The sequence below is a fragment of the Stegodyphus dumicola genome, chromosome 1 (genome assembly GCF_044657685.1).
Source record: "Stegodyphus dumicola isolate Sdum_Otavi_A_Nest chromosome 1, ASM4465768v1".
Classification (NCBI taxonomy): domain Eukaryota; kingdom Metazoa; phylum Arthropoda; class Arachnida; order Araneae; family Eresidae; genus Stegodyphus; species Stegodyphus dumicola.
The window spans coordinates 192,910,610-192,934,097 of NC_140768.1; the positions used below are offsets into that span (position 1 = coordinate 192,910,610).

The following is a 23,488-nucleotide window of genomic DNA, read 5'->3' on the forward strand; positions in this document are numbered from 1 at the left end:
AGGTATACCAGAACGGGCTCTACGTAAATCTAAATAGGGTAACTTTTATTAATTATAACCATCATGTATATATTATCAAGATAATTTATCGCGATGCTAGATGAGATTTCAAAGCGCTATAGTTTCTTATCTGTAGCACTGCGTCTCAGACCTATTCCTTCATAATCTTGTAATTTAGCGAATATACTACAGTACCGTGCGCTGTAGCTAGTATACCTGCTACCCAGCCAGTATAGCGGTTAGTAGCTCTGACTCTCGTATTGGTTGGCCGGGATTTGAATACCGGAAGAGATAGCTGTTTTTAAGCGTATAATCTCTGTGTGTGGGCACTCAGAATAATACAACGACCCGAAAGTCCTTTCGAGAGGTTAGTGGTAGGGAAAGAAGGGTGGGAGACCTTCGGACACACCGCCGAAATGTTCTCCCTCAAAACTGCAACGGAACTGCACAGCTAGTGCGGCAAGACTATACTTGTGCAGCCAATGGTAAAATTCTGGTGTTCCGCCTGCTTGTACCTGTAGCGAGTGGTACACCATATCTTTTTTGTAAACCAGTGAGATCGCTTCAGGGTGATCCTTCTTGACAGAGCCATTTAGAAATCTACAAACGTACACCAAAATTTGTTGCGCAAAGGTAATGCTTGATTCAGGAGCAGCAGACTTTTTTTTTTTTTTTTTTTTTTTTGTTTGTTTTTGTTTTGTTTGTTTTCAAATTTCTTATCAGCAAACTTTGGGAAGAAGCTAATACTGATAGAGTTAGTAGAATGTTTCGTGTAAAGCGCAGAAATCGTTTTAATATGTACCATTAACTTTCAAATAAGTGTTTTTTAACTGACAGTTTAAGAGTTTACTAGAATTCAGTCAGGGTGCTTAAATAGCTTCCGTGCTTAAATAGTATTTGACTATCATTTTAAAATCGATCCATCACCAGTATTTTAATATTTTTTAATATGAATTTTACGTTCAGTGACTCTTTAGTAATATAAAATAGTAATAAAATGTGTTGCAAGTAACCTGGAAAGAAACATTTAATTTTAAATAGGTTTAAAACGTTTTTGAATAATTTTAATTTTCATTCTTCTCTTTATATATACTTAAAATAATAGGAACTTTTAATGTAACCTTGACTTGAATTTTGTAGGAGATAAAATTTTTATGTTTGCTACTTTTCACTTTACACAAGTTGTTGCTTTTTATACATTCAGAACATTTTATTCTAATTATTTTTGATTTTTCAGGTAACTCTAAGCAGGTTTGTGCCAGTCAATTTAGCCATTGCACATGCGCACAATGATACAGATGGAACAGTTTACAATGTGGGAACCAGTTTTGGAATCCAATGTTCTTCCTCCTTCCTTACTCCATCCTATTGCATAATTAAATTTCCTCCTAAAGGTAATTATTATAGATTGACATTTTTTTTAAAAACAATTTGTTTCTATGGACAAATAAGAGTTATTGTTATCGAAATTTCAGCGGAGGAAAAGAACCTGAACAAACAACAGCTGCAAAAATTGCACGTATTGTGTGCTCATGGCTGTTTTGACATATTATTAAGGAACTACTACATATGACGTGATGCGCCTTTTTTTATTATACCAAATTCGAAAATTTAACCTCACGGGCTGGCACGGAGCTTTATTTTATATATTTTGGGGACAGGCATTTACGATTTAATGGAATCCCGCCAACAAAAAAAAAAAAAAAAAAAAATTAAATAATTCATCCTTATTAACACATGTAAATAAATCAGGTGCTTCGCAGAAGTTATAGACATTTTGATTTTCCGAAAATAATGTCAAAAAATTTAAATACGATAATTTAAAATCTCAATTTTGTTTGAAGTAAACATTCATTTAATTTTCTTTCCTACAAGTGAAAGCTTCTTTCCCAGATACTTTTCCTAGAAGTGAAAAATTTACCTTGAAATTTAACACCGGATTTTGAAAGGAAAAATAACATGAAATTGATCGGTTATTTATAAGTCTGCAAATTTTTAAAAAATCTTAAAATATGTTTTCTATGTTGTTGGATTATCATTACTGTAATAAAATGGCCTAATCATTTTGTCGAGGATTCTGCTAAGATTTTAATATACTTCTTGTATAACAGCTAGATATTTTATATACCTTCTTTAGCAAGACTCTTCTGCTTAGACTTTTAATATACTGAAATACTACGCATTTTGGATTATTAAGAAACAGCTAGAACTTCAGATTCGTAGACATATGGAGTTTTTGTCTTTATAGAATTTGGAATTAGTTCCCAGGTTTAGTTTCCAAGATTTTGTACCATTAATTTCAAATTTCATCTTAAAATGTCAATATATTCAACATCATCCATTATAATATCAACAAATTTAATATTATGATTTCAAACAGTGATATTCATAGCTATGTCCTAACTTCTTCTCCGCCATTTTCTACGGTTGGAGTTTAGTTTTGAAGTTCATTTCTGTTCTGCTAGCTAGAAACTGATCATCTTGATCAATGATGCTATATAAGATTCCCTCAAAAATATTGCTTTATTCTAGTAGTCAGAAATCTTATTATTTTAATAGATTTTGAGAAAGATAATTGAAGTTTTATGTTCTTTCTCTAACGTCGAATTTTTAACTTGCCACATGTCCATTATGCACAGTATAGTTGACTAGTGTGTATAATTAAACTAAAGATCAGTCTGACCTTCTATACTGCCGAATGAATTCTTGTCCTGTCTTGAAAACTTATTAAATAAAACCGTATAAAAGATTTATTTGTACATGAACTAGAAATTATAGAATTAAACAATTAACAAAATTAATTCCTCTGCTCAAGGTTGGGCAGCCTCAATGACTCAAAGTATTTTCAAATCAGACAACAAATTGCCAAAAGGCCTAACAAATTGCTTATGCAATTTCATAACTACTGATTTAATTTTAAATCGTAGACAAATTCAACGAGTTCCACGGTACGGTTTTAATGGTCTTTGAAAATTTTTTATGTGCTTAATATTTTGTCTTGCTCTAAAGAACATTTTAGTGGGTCAAAAACTGTTAAATGCTTTAAATTAACCATTTCAGCATCTTTCTAATAGGCTTCACTTTCTCGATTTGCAAATTAAGAATAAAATAAAATTTCATCCGGGTGTACTTGACGAGGCTATGATGACAAAAAAGGGAAACAATTCACATTATTCTTAAAATTTTGCTGAAAAATTGAAGCGGATTGTTTTTCAGTTATTGTCTATAGCGTTTCGATCCAAAATGATTTTAAAAATTTACATATTATATTTATTACGGACTTTCGCTTCCCTTTAAGTAATATCCGTGCACTTTTATGACATAATTTTCTTACTGTAAGGATAAAATATTAACTCTTAAGCTTACTATATTACATTATTTACATTCTATATTTTTATATTTACCTACTGTTATATTTACCATGATACCTACTGTTAGATTTGAGAGTGCTTAGGTTCGTATTTTGCAGCTAAGTCTGTAGATTCTAAATATTGAGTGCCAATAAATCCTTATATGAATTATCGCGATAGAAGTGAAACTTCAAAATTCATGCAGACAAGCACTGAATAAAATGCAACTCAAATCTTAATTGGCTGTACTTAAGCTTTAACAGCCCATTTGATTATAATAAAATTCAAAATTCAGTTTTACTCTAAGAACCACAAAACTGTACCTAATATTAACGAGTTAAACCTTTAACTGCAGCGTACCGCTTTGCACAGGACTTCTCCAGAATCAGCTACACGGGAGAGGATTAAACAGAAACGTTTACCAACAGCTAATTTCTCAAGAATCCATAGCTGCGGTGGCTTGTTCAACCGCATCTAGGCACAGACTCGGAATGACACTCTTCAGACTACAGACGGTTCTAGTAATCTTCTCATACTCCAAACGGTCCCAATCCAGATCTTACCGTCTGGAGCCAATAAATAAAACCTTATTGGGCAGGTACTATCTTACCATCTCTCCGCATTACCATCTGGAGAAAACGAGCTGCGTGACTAAGTGATAGTAAAGATGCAAATTGAAACCCAACTTTTTAGTTAAAATGAAATAAATTGTCACACTTGCCCTTTCCAGGAAAAAACGCTTTGATCACATAATCCTGAAACGGACTTTATGAAACGTTTGAAGTCTAAATTAACGTGTTGTGGTTCCTTTGCAACTTGTGGCACTTTACCTTTCCAATCCTTCCTATTATATTAGATGCACTTCTATTATTCATTAATTTATCTCATTTTAAGTTAAGCTACTTAAGTGCAGTTCACTTGTAAATATACACTAAGACAAGATAAAAACATTTCAATGTAAATTCAACAGCTATATCAAATCAACTATGCAATTTAAGTACTAATTCCAGAAAGGGCAATAGAATAAATTAATTTTTTTTTAAAAAAAAGAAAAAGTAATAAAATGAATATGAAGAAAGGAAAAAATATGTAAAGGGAAAATTGTCTGTCAAGCAATAGTTTGTATTATATATATATATATATATATCTATATCTATATATATATATATATATATATATATATGTAAGAAAAGTAAAAAAGATTAAATTAGCAACGTAAATTTCCCTTCTCTATTCTAAAAAATAGTAACCCCTTTCTGCACTGCGTCATTTCGAGAAAAATCTATGTCCTATGACTCTTACGTAATTCTGGTGATGTAAACGGAACTAAAACTCTTAACAGCCAATAATAATTTTACAGCAATATTAACTGCCCAATCAGAATGTATTGAGAACCAAAACTAACTCAGTCTGAATAAGATTTCACCCTGAAAATAACGCACTTGCTTTCCACGCTTTGGCCTAGCTGCAGTGCTGTCTGTCTGCTCTGCTTTCTTGCTACAAAATTATCAAAAATGTAAGCCTTTTGGAACAGGCACATTTAATGTGCCTACGTGCGTGAGCCGCAACATATTGCTGTAAATAAAACTGATTCCTGCTCCTGGTCATTACTTCAAAGTTTGAATTTCTTACGCATATATATATACTTATTTTAAGTTTTGCCTAAGAGCTCAGAATTTCTAGCTACGCTACTATATGTACTGCTTTTGAGTTCGAATTCACACTGTATTAATCTTGCAAAAACTATAACCCAGACATTAAGAATTGTTACATACAATTACATACAAAGTTGTGTATACAATTTTATACAAGGGTTTTGAACACACAAATTTGAATAACAAGATGAGTTCAAAAATTAATTTCATGTTCACGGAATATGCAGATTTACTATAAAAATTTGATGTGAAGAAAAGGTTCAGTTCACTAAAATTGTCTTTTCGTTGGTTTTATTAATTAAGGCCCTTTTTTTGGGGAGGGACAGGGCCGGTGCAACCGGTGTAGCTGCACCGGACGGCAGAATTCAGGGATGGCAGAGCTTTTAGAACTAAGCCGGACAGGTGACAGCAGGGCCGGACACCCGGATGGCTTACAATGACTACTCGGGTGCTGTCCAGCAGAACTCAGGGGGCAACAAAATTTTTTTAATTAAGGAGACACCGAATTTAAGATCTACAAAATTGAACAACGCGGCAAAAAGCCAGCGCCAACTCTATGAGGCTCACCTTGATAAATTTAAATTATTGATCAAAATATTATAACGTGTTGTTTTCTGAAAGTTGTCTTTTGATCTCTAGAGGAAAAAAATGCCAGCCCTTTTGAGCATGCATCCGTGATTAGCCAGATCCCGTCGTCCAGGTTCTTGAAATTAAGCTACCACCATAGCTTCGGCATGACAGAGAATTACTTTATATTTGTGGAGCAGCCTCTATACCTTTCCATGCTGCGACTGGCGTGGTCGCATTTCGTCGCAGGAACCTACTCTGATGCAATGCACTGGGACGAAAATGAGAAGGTATGATCCTATTTCAACCCCCCCCCAAATAATCGAAGTCGTTTTCTCAAGAACAGATGGTGATTGATATTTCTTAGGCTATGTATTTTCTAAATCGTGCAGACCTATTGAAAATACGTAAGTCTGTAAAAATTATTTTCTTCTTACTATTATTTAGCTGTTATTTTTTACTCTAAAATTTTATTTGCTATTATTTTTTAAACCCTTTGTTTACCTGAGAAAGTTCTCTAATGTTTAATTTACATGAAATTTCATTTATTTTCGTTTCTAACCGTCTTTATGGGACTCATAGCTTGAAATTAAATTTTAATTCCTCTTCCGTCAATCCGATGATTTTGAAATTTTACACAAATGCGTGTTTTCAGTGGCAATGCAAATCAATTTAATGTTTTTCACATTTTCAAAATTTGGTATACACTTATTTAAAAAGATTTAGTATTGAAATTCTTTCGCATATTATTGCTTATCAATCAGACTAACGTTGCAGAACTTCAAGTCTTTGCGCCATCGAACAAAATGAAAAGTAATCCTGAAGTGAACGTTTTCTTTGGAATACCTAACGTAGCTTACCGAATTTTGACAATTTTCAGAAGTATCACATTGCGGCTGGTAAAATTAACAAACGTTTGGGCTAAAACTTTAATTTATTGTTGTTAACTACCCTGTGCACTCCAAGTGATGATGAGAGCAGACTTTTAAATAAAGAGACATTTTAAAAACTGTAATCTTTAGCCTCTGATAGATCGGATGATCTCGAAAGAAATGTGATGTCTCTTAACTTACTTAGTACATTGACTAGAAGGAAAAATTTTCCTACATTCAGAGTTAATGATATTCGTTCTTTATTATTTTCCGACATATGATTAAAGTACTTAAATTACACTCATGTCCATAAATTAAGGAGAATGGCAAATGAAGGTTCAGAAACAAAACAAATGTGACTTATTCAAAAAGCCCATTTATTAAACAAAAGATAAAAAAAACAAAAGAGATGGTTTATGTATACCATTCATAAAAACTACGATTTATGTTCTCGGGAGCAAATGCAAAAAATATCTAATTTACAAAAACTTAACAATACATGATTGTTATGACAGTTAATACATTGTATGTCTCCCAGAAGATGAAATACATTTCGTGCAATTCGTAGGCATGCTGAGTATAAAATTATCGAGCTGATCTTGCGGAAAATTACTCAGCAAGCAATGCTCTCCGAAGCACCGGTGCACATGTAGGAGGTGCTTGAAGGGCTGCAATTCGTCGTCCTGCACATTCTCTGTAGGATTCAAGTCAGGTGAGAATGCTGGCCATTCCATACGGGTGATATCTTCAGATTGAAGGCATTCCTTTACAATGTTTGCACGGTGAGGACGGGCGTTGTAATCCATAAACACAAATTTTGAGCCCATGACACCCTTAAACAAACGTACATGTTGTTCTAGAATGATGTCTCGATAAATTTGTTCTGTCATAGTTGAGATCTGAACATGCAAATCTGTTCTACAGCCCAGTATAATTCCACCCCAAGCGAGTATTCCTGCACCACCGTAGCGGTGTCGTTCAGTGATGTTGGCTTGGTGCTAGCGGGTACCTGGAGTTCTCCATATGAAATTCCTATGTGAATCAGACTGCAAGCTAAACCTGGATTCGTCTAAAAATATCACACAAGCCCACTGTGACGATTTCCACATTGCATGTTCTCTACTCTAGGCTAGCCGCTGGCCGCAGTAAGTTGCCGTGAGCGGAACGCATCTGACAGACCTGCGAGCTTCTAGACCAATCTGTCCCAAACGTCTGTACATGGTTCGCCTTGAAACTGTCGTACCCGTGGCTGAAGATAACTGATGAGACAGATCTGATGATGTGCTCCTGTTTCTTTTGGCAGTTACTGCCAAATACCGGTCGTCATTTGGCTTTGTAACTCGGAGGAGTGCGACCTGTACTACTGACATTTCCATCATTTTAAAATCGTTGCTAAAGCTTAAAGATGACACTTTGGGCTATTCCAATTTCCTCGGATACTTCCACTTGAGTACGCCCACATTCCAGGCGGCTGATAATTCTACCACGTAAAAAATCATCCGCATGCGTCCTCTGTGTCATAGCTATTCGGTTGTAGCACTGAGAGACTTACAGAACGCCCCTTGTGAACAATTTTACTTCTTTGCTACTATTCCTTGTGTACACTTTTCTTATACTCTCGTCATTGTGACGTACTATCGGCGTCATCTGATGGCTCCCTGTAATTTGCATATTATTTTTAAAAAGATGCGCGATACTTCTACAGGAGAAATTTTTACTTTAGAGTTCGATTTCCATGTGATTCTGAATTATCCTTAATTTGTGGACACGAGTGTATTATACATGCGAAGGAAACCTTTTAAACAACAAAGTTAAAAGCACTAAAACGTTTAGCTGTCACAGTAGTTTTGTTCTTTTGTGATTAAAGATAAATTCTTATGGCTTCCATAGCGTCTGAATTTGAACATTTGATTAAAAGAGTTAATACTCCAGTTATCATTTAATTAAGAGAAAAATGTTATCTTTTTTTTTTTTTTCCTGTATCTCTGATTCTACTTGAGCTCTTCCAGCAGCAGTCAATTTAGAATTAAAATTTAAAATACATTAACTAAAGAAATGCGAACACAGAAAATGGCCATAAATACAAGATTAAATAATATACGCAATACATATAAACAACCCCCTTACAAAATGTATTAAACAAAAAGTAATAAAATATATAAAACAAATAAATAATAATATAAAATTATAAAAACCCGAGTAAGAATCAAATACATACTGCAGACATGAACAACAGTATAAAAGTTCTAGAGGAACTGTGATAATATTTTTTTCTAAATTCAATATGTTGTTCCTTCTCCAATTTAGACTCGCTTCCATGTTGTTCGACGAACAGATGGAAAGCTTCTGGATACCGTTTATGTTTCTAAAGGTTTCTTCGTGTTTCATCACATAAACGCTTATGAAGAAGATGAGCATCTTGTGGTAGATATGTGTTGCTACGACGAAGGTGAAGTGATAAATTCATTGTATGTAAAAGCTCTAGAAGAACTTTTCTCGAATCCAAAATTACCTTCCTACACTTTTGTTTCAAGAGGGAAAAGGTACGTTTTGCCGCTAAGGAAGTTTGGAGACAACACAGTAAGTAAATAACGAATTTTATATCAAAGTATATAATACATGGCGTTAGCAACTATTTTTATTCATTATCTTTTAAATTGTAAATAATTTTTTACCGTCACTGATCACCGAATTTAGTGCATAATTTAAAAAGTACTTTGCATTTTATATGTACATTGGCGTGTCTGAGACTTCAGTTGGACAAGGTTTGCAGTATTTGGTCACAGCAATATAAAGTACCTAGTACAATTTATAATGGCCGGTGAAGATTATGTATTTTCTGCAGATATCCAACTGAGTTTTAAACTTGGGAAGAGCTATGGAGAAAGTTACAATATGCATATGGTGGTGGAATACTATATAACTGTGCTTAAGCTTCACTGATGGAGATACTTCGAAACGACAATGCACGAATTTAATGAAGCATGTTCAGGCATGTTACTCACGGAGGTCATAGATATTGAGAGTGACATATTATCACGCTGACAATCCTGAAAAACCGCTAATGCCCACTAGTAACAGGACAATGCCCACTTACATGTTGCTACTGTGGCATTGAGAATGGCACAGCAGCAACATTCTCAATGGCATTGTCATTGTCTGAACATTGGCATGGTCTGAATTCAACAGAACGCCTCGAAAATAACTTTCTTATAGTTCAGATTTAGCTTCAGACGATTTCTGGTGAAAACGCAATTGCATAGGAAGAAATTCTTTTCACATGAGGTAAGTGTAAAAACGCCGCAGCGCTAAAAGGCATATCACAAACAGTCTGTTTCATGTTTTTGAATAGTTCATAAAATGCTGAAGTAAATGTAATTCAGTTTGAAAGATTCTGCTGTGAAAGTGAACAAATTATAGGATCCATACACCCATGTTATTCTGAATTAAAAAAGTCAATTTTTGAACTTTTCAGTCAGCCTACATAGAAATAGGTTAAATATGTACAAATATCTATAGAGAGAGAGAGAGAAAAAAAAGAAGATGACAGATAAATAAAAAGCATTTAAATCCATTACATATTTAACCTGGATCAAACTATTATAAAAATAAAAATTGTTTACATTCGCGATAAATAATATGAATAAGAAAACTAGATCAAGGTTGAGATCAGTAGTGAACAAATGCATAAAAATGCGTAAAATAAATATAAAAAAGAGTGCAAATAATAATATAAAATGAAATGTAAAATTTATCATCTCTTGGCACAACGTTGTCAAGGGATTTGTGTAAAGAGAAAGTAAATGGAACAGCTTGTTTCTGGCCTAACAATGATACAAATTTACAGTTTAAAATTTAAATCTTCAATAAACTACAAATAATTTGTCTCCTTATCACTCCAACCTCTACAGTAGCATAACTGCCAATTTTCTACGAGTTTAAAAAATTCTTAATTATTATATAAAACAGCAACAAAACCATTAATGTTGTATTTTTGGAGCATTATGTTGCATTTTTGGTTAAAATACAAAACATGTCGAGCACACAAAGTGTAAATAAACATATAAAATAACAACATATAAGAAAGAACACATGAAACATTATAGAGAGTAGAGAGCAAGAATCGAACCGTAATCTGTAGTTGTATATTCTAAATAAGAAAACAATATTATGTCAAATATTAAATATGAGTTAAATTCGAAAAAACGTTTAAAGTACTCCAAATAATAAATCCATATATTTATTTAAATAATAAATCCATATATTTATTTAAATAATAAATCCATATATTTATTTAAATAATAAATCCATATATTTGATTTAAAATAATACGCCGAAAAACGCTTATTGGAGGAGTAGCATAAGAATTATCATAATATTCATAAATTCGCAGGACTAGTTTCGAAAGCTTAACTACAGAAGAACTTTCTTCTTTTGGTTGTAGAGTAAAGTCCCACAAACTTGACATAATGTATACTTAGAGACTGTCGAGTTTCCGAAAAGTCGAGCATTACGGAGTACGGGGCGTGTTTTTCAGAACTCTTAATATTTAACTGTAAATTACTTTAGAGATTAGTGGCACGATACTGGACACGGAACAGTACAGCATACAATTAAATTAATGTTGATTTTTTTGTGTCAAGTTCTGACACAATAGGAGTCAATAAAATTTTAGGGCTTTCTCTTGTAAAATTGGTCCTGAAATTGGGGGTTCCCTGTTATCTTTGCTGCCTGAAACAAAAATAAAGCGCCTCGATCACTTTTTCGTATTCACCACTTTTCAAACTTTTTCGTTCCTTTAAACTATCCGCACATGCTCTTTTCACACACCAAAACTCGATTTCGAACCTCTTCTTTTTCCATCCTATCAAAGTCGTCCGTCCAACACATAAATAAATGCTAATTTTGTTTACTTTTTCCTCTTTGTCCATTCTCTTTAAGGCATAGTTTCATCTCCATTATCACGTTAGTTTGTCTTCTTTTCTTTTCGAACGACATTTTAATTTCACAGAATATCAAAAGTTCCCAAAAATATGTTAACATTTATACGCCTGGATGTGTACTGAGGAGCGATAACCGTAATGAACTGGTGTGAGTTTACTTTGCAAAGTAAACTCACACAGTAATAAGATGCAGTCACGAAACTTCAGATAAGTCTCCTAACGTTTCGCAAGAATAGAAAGAAATGTGAGCCAGTGACCAGCTGCTACTTGACTTTCTTCGTATCCTCGAAAGAAGCAAACAGCATTGCCAAGTATTACAACATATCTTGAAATTTGTTCTTCAGTTCCAAGATTTAATGGCACAGCGAGAAAACGGAAAAATTACAGAAAAAGAACACTCAAATCTTGGTACAGAATAGGAAAGACATACGCATAAATAATAATTATATATACTGTATGTAATATTTGCTCTGTTTGGTCTAAAGATATCTTAAAAAGTTGTAAAGGTCCCTAAAAAGTTGTCGAGTTCTACGGTATACGAGATATCGGGAGTCGAGTTTGCGGGATTCTACTGTAATATTTATTTTGAAAAACAAAATGTGTATGTTTCAGACAGAGTGAGGACAGTTAATTCATCAGTTTCATTACTCCTGTATCAAAATTGATAAGTTGATGGGTAGTTGACGGGATTTTCGAAGTAACGTGCATGCGAGCAGTTTCCAATCGAAAAACCGCCACGAAGGCATCTCTCGAAAAGTAGACAGATTTCTCATACTTTTTACAATCAGCAAAATAATTCCTGCGTGTTTCAGATGCAGTAAATACACATTGTTTCAAACTAATATATGCACTCGGAAAGAATTGAGCTACAACTACGAAACTCGGCAGCAGTACAGTGTTCGAGGAGATAAACAAATAAGCAAACTCCGGGTCGTAAAAAACATTTTGTTTATGAGTAGCAATACAAAGAATTGGAAAATCAGTAGGTAATAATAGAGTAGGTAATCGGTAGGAATGTGAAAATCAGTGGGTAATAATCTGGAGGTTATACAAGCTGATACTCGGTAGGGCATATTTCTATTAAGTTGCCAAGGTTCCCCTGTGGTAGATTGTGCCACAAATAGAGCAACTGGCCAGTAAGTTGGGATATATCTGTACATGGCTGAATTTACCTACCCAACATGTCCCAAATATGTTCGATAAGCGACAGGTCTATAGATCTGAAAGACCAGTCGAGGATATTAACACGTTGAAGATTTTGTTGCGAAAATCGTGTTAATGTGGCCGAGCGTGTTAATGTGCTAGCAGGTAATGTTGCGAAAATCGTGTTAATGTGCTAGCAGGTTGTCTAGGTCTGTTGAAAAACAGAACCAAAACAGAACCTAGACAACCTGCTAGCACAGGTAGTACGATCGGCTAAAAAATGTCGTCATTGTATCTGCGAGCAGTTAAGAGTACCTCGCAGCACGACAAATGGTGAATGACTGTCGGAGCTGATCCCCTCCTCAGACTGTCACACCGTATATTTTGGCTGTGTGCTGCTTGGTAACAAATGGTACATTGAATCGCTCACCTGTCTGTCTCCAAACACGTATGCGGCAGTCATGAGTAGTGAGAGAAAGCGTGATCACATTTTTTGCAATCGATCACTGTCCAGACCGAGAGCAGCACCGTGCAAGACGACATTGTTTATGATGGAGTGTTAATGGCAAGCGTCTTAATGGGCGTCGAGATTTGAGCTCAACATCACCTAATCTGCGAATCGTAACCCCAGATATTCCGGGATCCTTGCGAGCTGGAAAATGGCTTTGTATCAATGATAGCGTAACTGTTGGTGCGGAAGTGGCAGCTGTTTTTATTGGACTTTTCTCGTACATCGGCGGCCCGGAGTCGTCTCGAGCCTCTTTGGCGGCTGACTATGCCTTCGCTGAGCCATTGGATCCAACAACAAGCAAAGACCATATCTCTTCGACCAGTATGCCACCGATCCGCCTGTTCGACCAACTAGCCTCTTTGAGCCCTATGATGTGACCCCTCACAAAATCTAACAACTGTTCTTAAGGCTGTGGAGTTCGTCTTAAAAGCATCTTTCGTTACAAAGTCATGTATTCAAAGCTGTCAGCACGGTCGTAAATGCTCGTCACTCGCCGCAGCTGCTCTTTACATTCTATCAGTTGCGCAATTCAGACGCGCATTGTATCACTCAACAATGGTAACTGGTGCTGCAAGTTTAATCATTTATACAACTCGCGAAAGTACATTTTGCATGCCACATTTCATAGTTGTGGCTCAATGTTTTCTGGGTGCAAATATTCTTTCTGCAACAGAGTGTAGTTAATGTTATTTATTACACAGTTTCAAATTAAATTGTAAACAAACTGAAAAATGAAGATGATTTAAGATGCGAAAGTCTGTTATATTAGGACCTTTTCATTTTTTTAAAGAAAGTATCATCATGTATGTTATATATCAATAAATGTATTTTCAGGACGAAAAACAAAATCTTGTCAGTTTACTAAATTCTGAAGCCAAAGCCTATCGTCTGTCTGGAGGCAGTATATTTCTAGAGCCAGAAACTCTCTCCGGTTCAGGTAAACTTTATATCAGGTTGCTTTCCTTTCGTAATGTAAGAGACTTTTTTCATAACTGTATTTAGTGCTATCTTTTTTAAATTCAGTATATTGGAGCATGATGATTTTAAAAGACATGCATCCAAAACTTAAAGATGAGCGAATATTTTTGCGTGCATTGAAAAAATTATACAAAAATAGGGAAAAATATAATATATCAATTTATTGCCGAATGGAAACCATCTGGCATGACCAAAACCCTGTTTGAAAAACAAATTGATGTAGCTATATTGAATGTTGTTGTTATAAAGAACTCAAAATAATTGTAATATTGTTGACAGTGATAGCAAAGTTTTCGCAGAAATGCTATGCACAGTAGTTGGGCAGAGCTGAAGGACTGGTAAAAATACGTATTAATACCCAGCCAGTTAGTTTTTTTAGAAGGAATATGTCTACCTCGAAAATAATGCAATGTGCTCAATACCGAAAAATAATACCCAGGGTTCGTAGCGGTCCTTATAAGTCCTTATATTTGAAAATAAAATATAAAGGCCCTTATAGGTGCTTACGTTTTCTTTAAAGCCCTTATCTTTTTGTTTTTATTGCTTATTTTTTTGCTTTTAGTACTTTTTTTTTTTTTAATGAACGCGCCAAACCCCCCCCCCCGTACCCCGAATTTTTCCCCGTACCAAAGCCGAAACTAAATAAACAACTTTTCTTCCTAATATGGAATGTCAGATGGTGAATCATACTCCCGGAAATAGCTTTTCCCCCATTCTCTGCATTAACATAACCTTTGGTGTGCACGAAGAGTACAGACAGGTGCCCGTCGTTCTATTGGTCAAAGAATTGCGAAAGCAGTAGAAAATTCCGCTGCATTCGGCATTCTTTTCCTTCCACCCAAATACTACACACGTTTGAATTTCTATCAAGATCTTAAAAATTTGCATTCTCGTTCTGCTTGGTCAGTTCATATTCGTGTTTGTTATGATCGTTATGCTTATAATATGAGCATATGTATGAATGTTTATAATAACATAGTTGCAGTAACTGCTGAAGTATAGTAAACTTCCAAAAATGGTTGTGTTTTAACACAGATTAGCTTTCTAAGGAATAATATTCGGAATGGCTTAAATAAAGGGAAAGTAATCGAATAGTCAAAATAATTAAATTTTTTGGCCAATATATTATACAGTACGAAGGTTGGGAGGTCTCCCCTTTCTCCGCAAAATCTTGAATATTGAAAACTGTTACAGTTCGCTGCAAAACAAGCAACGGACTCTTTTTTTTTTTTTTTTTTTTTTTTTTGGTTACTTTCCGATCTGGATTGAATAGGACTAAAAGTTCTGCGGTCTACCAACCCAAGCGAAGAATAATTCTATTCCGGAAATTTAACGCCGTCTGTTGAAAATTAGAATGAAAAACACCCCAGTTATTTAGTTCTTTATTCTCCCAATACCGGCAGTTGTTGTTGATTCCGATTGCGTAATATCACGTAGGGAAGAATTACGGCGCACGTTGCGCCATAACGTTTGCGATGTTTTGCAGAGATAATTAATTTTGATGTTCAGTCCGAGATTTGTTTATGAACACTTACTTACTAACTGAAAGAGTTTTACTGTGTGTTTGGGTCTCGTCCCAAATAACACACACTAAATAAATTCGCTGGTTCGATTCTTTATTAAATCTCATAATTAATTACAATTAACTCATGGCTGTGACCAGCCCTCTTACACCGTCGATGGCGATTCTCAAAACTCGTTTGATCATCACATTACAGATGCGCATGCGTGGATTACATTACAGATGCGCAGGCGCGAACATGCCGCCCCGCGTTGCAATGCTTAGCATTCAACTATTGTAATTAAGATATAGCATAAAAAAATTAAACAAGTATATCATAAACAATTTTGAATAAGTACTATTACATAAAAATCATTATTATAATTAGACATTTACCATATACATTAGCGTACAACTCAAAGCAATACAATATAACATTTCAGTTACATAATGACATTTTATGTGAAGCACATTCAATACTGTACAATAACTATAAAGACAAATACTCATTTTTGTATTGGTAAGACACATAATTTGGTAATTGGTCGTTTGAAAGTTCCAGTTTGAGTTTTTACATTACACACGCGAACCTTTCCATCTTTACCATAAAATACTTCTATTATACGACCAACCGCCCAATTACAACAAGGCAAATTATCTTTAATTAAGACCATGTCTCCAACTTGTATATTGGTTTTAGAACTTTGCCATTTAGATCGATTTTGTAAATGACTTAAATAATTGCAGTTCCATTTTTTCCAGATAATTTGTATTATTTTTGTGATCTGTTGCCACAATTTTAACCTGTTAATGTTAACTTCCGTGATATCTGGCTCAGGGATCGAATTAATTGCTCTACCAATTAAAAAATGCCCAGCTGTTAGAACCTCTAAATCATCAATGTCCGAAGACAAGTCAATAGTCGGGAATTTAAAATTCCTTCAATCTGAATCATAATTGTTAAAAATTGTTCAAATGTCAATTTTGCATTACCTACAACACGTTTGAAGTGGTACTTAAAAGATTTAACTCCAGCCTCCCAAAGGCCTCCAAAATTGGGTGCTCTGGGAGGGAGAAATTTCCATTCGATATTCTCAGAACTCAAATAACCAGCTAAAAGCTCATCTTGTTCGTTCACTAGTTTGTTTAACCTCTTTAATTCTGCATTTGCACCTACAAAATTCGTAGCGTTATCACTAAATAGTGTTAAACTTTTACCTCTTCGTGCAAAGAAACGTTTCAAGGTAGCTATTAATGCTTCAGATGTTAGGTCTGTTATAAGCTCTAAATGAATGGCCTTAGTAACCATACAAATGAATATACACACATAAACTTTTTGATACATACCTTTTCTCTGATTTTTGTATTTAATTAAGAATGGGCCACAGAGGTCAACTCCAGTACAATTGAATGTAAGATTAGCTGTGATTCTTTCCTTGGGTAAATCACCCATGATTTACTGAGCTACAATGGGATTAGCTTTAAAACATATTATACAATTTTTACAATTTTTCTACAAACATTTCTACCACTTACAATCCAAAATTTTTGTCTTATATGATATAACAAAGATTGAGGACCCACATGCAAATATTTTAAATGATAGTAATTAACTATTAACTCTGTTAATTTATGTTTAGAAGGCAGAATAATAGGAAATTTTTTCTCATAAGTTAAATTGCTATTTTTTAATCTACCTCCAACTCTCAACAGTCCATTACTGTCAATGGAAGGGTTAAGACTTTTAATAGAACTATTTCTTGGAACAATACCTAATTTTTTAAGATCATTTATCTCATTTATAGAATACTCACCCTGTACTAATTTTATTAAAGTTTCTTCAGCTGCTCTCAATTCTCCCACTTGCAAATTACCTACCTGCTTTTGTTCTTGCTTACAATTCTTGTAAAACCTAAAAATATAACTTATAATACGAATTAATTTTAAATACTTATTACTGCAATTCAATAAATCATTAATAAAATTATTCACATTCAGATTTAAACATGTAGATAGTTCAGAATCAGCAAAGTTTTTAAGTCATTACTGTCCTTTTCAGGAATTGCTTCAGGTATAACTCTTATAGGGTACTCATCCTTCATTAAGAAATCAGGCCCGTTCCACCACAGTTGACTTAGTTGCAGTTTTTTGGCAGACATACCTCTAGATATGAGATCTGATGGGTTTTCTTCAGAAGCGATATGATGCCACTGTGCTATTTCAGTCAGATCCTGTATCTTTGAAATCCGGTTTGCGACAAATGTCTTGAGCAGGTGTGGATCTTTGTTGATCCATGACAGCATAATCATAGAATCGGTCCAAAGGTGGATAGTAGTAAGCTCCAATTTTAACGATGATTTCACTCGATGCATCAGTTTAGCTAATAGCACTGCTGCGCAAAGCTCAAGTCTTGGGATTGTAGTCTTCTTTAGGGGGGAGACACGCGATTTACTGCACACCAACCTCACTGATGTACGGTTTATTGCTGATGTTGCTTTACAGTAGATAACTGCTCCATAGGCGGCCTCTGAGGCATCACAGAAACCATGTAATTCAATCTTGATTCTATCCGGTAATAAAATACATCTAGGGACTTCAATGTTGTTAATTAGCTGCAAGGTAGTGGAGAATTCTTTCCATTCTTTAGCTTCCTTTTCTGGCAAAACATCATTCCAGTTCAATTTTAACAGCCATAATTTCTGCATAAATATTTTTGCTACAATTATAACTGGAGAAATTATACCCAATGGGTCAAAGATGCGAGATATGACGGATAACACTTGCCGTTTCGTAACCTTTACGTTGTCTTCGATTTTAACGTTGATGCTCAAACAATCTCCTTTTGACTTCCATAAAATACCTAATGCTTTAGATTCTTCTGATTTACCAAAGGGATATGTTTTGTCGTTTGTTTGACACAGTTCAGTAGCATTACTACACCACTTATGGAGTAACATGCCTCCACTCTTTAAAATGCCTATTAATTGATTTTGAAGTTCTAACGCAGAACTTAGCGACTCAGCTCCAGATAGAATATCGTCCATGTACATGTCTTCTCTCAGTACAGGTGCTGCTAAAGGAAATTTATCTCCTTCGTCCTTTGACAGCTGTACAAGTGTTCTCATTGCTAAAAATGGTGCACTCACAGTTCCATAGGTAACAGTAGTTAGCTCAAAGTTTTTAACTGGCTTATCAATGCCTTCTTTCCATAAAATCCTTTGCAACTTCCACTGATCTGGATGGATAGAAATAGCTCGATACATCTTTTGTATATCAGCAGTGAAAGCAAAAATATATTTCCTGAATCTCAGCATAATTGAGAATAAATCATCTTGTATCACACCTCCATTATACTGTATAGAATTTAGAGAGTTTCCTTTGGTTGTCAAAGAAGAAGCGTTAAATACTACCCTCAAGGGAGTCGACTTACTTTTCTCTTCTCCCCTATATACTCCAATATGAGGAATGTAATATGAACCTCGTTCCTCCTCGCTTTCACTCACCTCGACCATATGTCCTAACTGTTGATATTCTTTTAAAAAATCTGAATATAATTTTAAATATTCGGGATTCTTTACTAAGCGTTTCCATAAGGAATTTAATTTACTCGTTGCAATTTGTTTAGAACTTCCTAAAGTGTCCGGATCCTCCCTTAATGGCATTTTAACAACGTACCTACCGGTTTTATCTCGTGTATAATTTTCTACGAAATGTTTCTCACAAAATAAAAATTCTTTGTTTTTGGGTTTATCAGTTTCAATATTTTCTAATTCCCAAAATTTTCTAAGATCTTTATCTAAGCTGTCTTCTTCCTTTATCAACCCACAATGAACCCTGTTTTCAGTCTCTGTTGGAATACTTCCAGACACGATGAAACCAAAAACTGTATCTTGAAAAATAAGATCAGGATTATTCATTCGAATTTGACTCGGTTTCAAAAGTTCATAAAAAACTCCCGCTCCCAACAACATATCTACCCTTTCTGGAACATTAAATCCTTCATCTGCTAATTTTAAAGTAGGAAGATCTTGCACTGAAATTTTAATTTTGCGCGAAGGTGTTAAATCAGCAGTTATTTTTGGAATTACTAAAAAGTCCAAATTCTTTATAAAAGTTCCTTCTTTATTGCATATCGAAGCATTAATTTTATGCTTTATTGTTAAAGTAGTAGCATTTATTCCCGAAACAGAAATGTTTGTTTTTTCTTTCTCTAACTGCAAATGCTCAATAAGATTCCGTGTCAAAAAGTTCGACATACTGCCCCCGTCCAACAGACACTTCACTCTGTGTTTTTTTTTTCTCGTTATCAATTAGAAAACATACGACTGTTGAAAGCAGAACTGTACTCTGTTTATTCGAATAATTGCTAATAAATGCCTTTTGAACGAACTCCTGCGCATTAACATTCAAGGTCGATGAGTCATCTCGTTTGGGAATGTTGCAGGCAGATACATTTGTTTTGTTTTTATTTTGTTCCGATGAAGAACATTCTTTCTCCTTTACGATATTATTTACTTTCGGAAAGTGAATAGTTTTGTGGTGCCGTTTTTGACAAAAACAAGAATATTTCGATGGGCAATTTGATACTGAATGCATATGTAGACAGTTAAAACATAATTTATTAGATTTCACAACCTGTACTCTTTCTTGTACCGGTAATTTTAAATACGATGGACATTTTGCCAATCCGTGAGTCTCGTGGCATAAAATACAGTTCTCTGTTTTAACATCTGATAAAAACACTTTAGCTACACTTTTTGAACTATTATACTTACGATTAACATGAGAATTCTCAGTAAGAGGTTTTCCTCGTGACGTGAAATATAAATCTATTTCTTTACCTAACTTACTAGGTGAAAACCAGAAGCTGTTCCCGTATCTAAAGATTGGTATAACCTATCTGAAACTATTAATTGTTTGAGGGTCTCGAAGTCAGTTACCTTCCTTAATTTTAAATAATAATCCCAAGTAGTTACTAAGCGAGAAGCAAACTGCACATGAGTTTCATGTGGTTGTTTAACAGTTTTTCTAAAGTTTTCTAAACACGAATATGGTGTTTAGAAAACTCCTTCTTCCTGGCTGAACTTCCTGGCTGAAACTCCTTCAGAACTACTTCTTTTACTTTTTCATAATTCGCGATATCCTTATCATGTAAATAGGTTATTATATTCGAAGCTTTCTCCTAACAGATTTAACAGAATTTCTGCTTTATAGTCCTCCGAAACATTTTTTGTAATAAACGCTCGTTCTAATGACGAAAAGAAAAATCCCCAACTCTCAGGCCGTATAGGAATTTTTACAGTTAAGGTTCTGATACTTTTTATTAATTGATCTAGTGACTCTGATTTTGTTTCGGTTTCGCTTACACCATCAAGTTTAGTTTCTGCTTTAAGCTTAGCCAACTCTAACTCATTCTTTGATCTCTCAAGTTTTATTTTTTCTAACTCGACAAGTTTTTGTTCTTCCTGTTTTCTATTTTCGATAATAGAGTTTGCTATCTCTTTTACTAAATCTTGTTTAGTTTTAAAAATTTCACTATTCTCAATAATATCAGTCAAATCTGCTATAGTCATTTTTTCGTCAACATTTAGATTTATTTCTAAGGCAATAAGCCTTAAATCTTCCTTTTTAGCACCCTTAAATAACATTGTTATTTATAACAGAACAAGCACAGAATGTACAGAATTAACAAGAGAGGAATCACTTACCTCTGCAGTGATTCACTTTTGATGAATATCCTTATCCCAAATCAGCGATATTCGTTGAAAAGAACAAGCTTGGAATACTGGCAAACACAAACACTCCTGTGTTCTCAAAAACGAAACACTACTTAGTCATGCACAAACTCACACTCCGGCTCGACGGACCAGATATGTTTGGGTCTCGTCCCAAATAACACACACTAAATAAATTCGCTGGTTCGATTCTTTATTAAATCTCATAATTAATTACAATTAACTCATGGCTGTGACCAGCCCTCTTACACCGTCGATGGCGATTCTCAAAACTCGTTTGATCATCACATTACAAATGCGCATGCGTGGATTACATTACAGATGCGCAGGCGCGAACACTGTGCTTGCTAAGCAGAATATTTTTTAGTTCCGTTGGTTTATTTTTATATGAAGCACATATTGAAATGTCAAAAGCATTTATTAGCGGAAAAATCTAAAGAGCGGCTACAGTCTACCCCCCTCCCGCTCCTTCAAGTTACGCTCGACTGTCCGAATATTCGCCAATTCCAAGTATGCGGGTTATTTAAGCTTTTACTGTTAAAGATGGCTGCATAAAGCAAATTTCTGTCTTCTGATTTCAGAAATGTTCCCCTTTTTTACTTAAATTACTTTGCTTGCAATTTCTGTTAAGAGGAAACTGATATACAATGAAAATTTAGAAAATGTTCAGAATTTAGATTTAAATTATTTAAATATCAATATGAGTGGAAAAATAAATTGTATTTATTATTAGGTTCCGAGCGAATACAATAAATATGCCTTATTATTGTTTATTTTCTCTATTTTGAACTGAAATTTCATCATTAAATCTTGTAATATAGTTTAGTTCTTCATAGTTTTTTTTTTTTTTTCCTCTCATTGTAAACTAGTTCTGTAAATTGAACTATTATTTAAAATTTAAAAAAAAAAAAAAGTAATTATTTTCCATGGTTGATGTAATGCTTATTCTCTCTTAATAAGTACTTCATTTCTCATAGTATTTTAAATTACAAGTCTAATTTTTAAGGTTATGCAGTTGTGTATGATGTAATTAGACAGGTGCTTATTTTTTTTCTTAAAATGTGCTTGAAAAGTGCTTATAGGTGCTTATTTTTTTAACTAAAATGTGGCTATGAACCCTGATACCGTTTCTGGGGCAGCTTTTTCTTAATCTCTTGAATACGGATTAGGATTTGCAGCAAAAGATTTCGATCTTTTTCTTCTATTTTCTTTCTTTTTTTTCTGGCAGGAAATGTCGATTTCTTTCCCTGTAATGTAGGATGTGGTCTGGTAACCATGCAGTCCAGTCGTTTTTCCTGACTCTTTTTAGAAAACCGATTCTGCATTTCTATTATTCCGGGAATCATGCGGTTATTATCCATTTAAATGAAAGCTTCAATACTGGCAAAACGGAAACGATTGTGTTCAACGTTTCTTTACATTCGTCATCATGTCGGCATTTATAACTCAGAACGTTCATCAGTCATGATACTGTCTCACGCCATAATATCAACACCACCCTTTAAGATATCATTATAGTATACTTCCCGGCTGGTATACTTTATAACTTTCACGTCAAGTGAACTGGCTGTTACCTTGAACCGCTTTGCAGACTATAACGACTGTTACCGAAACAAGACTTATTGATGCACCATTCAACTGATGTATAACGTATCAAACTTGCCCCCCCCAATTAAAATTCCATGGAAGAATAAGCCTGGGGAAGCGGTCCGAAGATCTCCCACCCCTCTTCTCTTACCACAAACCTCTCAAAAGTATTTTGGCTGTGTGCCCCCTTACCGCGCGCATACATCTGCACACAAGAATCCTTACAATCAATGCCTTCTCCGAGATTCCAGTCTGGGCTTTCGGTATAAAGTCAGCGTCACTAACCACTATTCCGTCTGGACGGCAGGTTTTTTTATACGGGTACGGGTAAAAGCTAGGCCAACACCTCTTTTAGTACCACAGATAATTGAGATACTACTGAACCTAGCTAACCTAGCTTCCGCCCAGTTTTGTGAAAGAACATCCCGGGGCGATCCTAGGATCTCCCAAGCCTCTTCCCTTACCCCCAGCCTCTCGAGAGGACTTTCGATTCAATGTGTATTTTGAGTGCCCCCCATGCTGCACGGACACTATACGCGTATAAACATTCATACCTTGTCTGCAGTTCGAATCCCGGACCATCGGTGCTGCAGTTAGTTAGTGTCACTAACCACTATAAGGGTTGGGAGGCGTTGAGCATAGTAGC

The 23,488-nt window shown here is 34.8% G+C and overlaps 1 protein-coding gene across 3 annotated transcripts in view; it reads left to right on the forward strand.

Moving 5' to 3' along the window:
- LOC118193732 (carotenoid-cleaving dioxygenase, mitochondrial-like) overlaps positions 1–23,488 on the forward strand; it is a 93,955-nt gene that overhangs the window by 54,139 nt on the left and 16,328 nt on the right. For 2 of the 3 annotated variants that reach the window (XR_015043131.1, XM_085824301.1), the window contains exons 4-7: positions 1,238–1,394; positions 5,645–5,862; positions 8,752–9,024; positions 13,876–13,978. Coding sequence is in view for 2 of the 3 variants with exons in the window: in XM_085824301.1 (XP_085680427.1) it covers positions 1,238–1,394; positions 5,645–5,862; positions 8,752–9,024; positions 13,876–13,978 (751 nt within the window). In the remaining variant the exon portion in view is untranslated. The remainder of the gene's footprint in view (positions 1–1,237; positions 1,395–5,644; positions 5,863–8,751; positions 9,025–13,875; positions 13,979–23,488) is intronic. The other variant, XM_085824309.1, reaches the window with a different exon arrangement.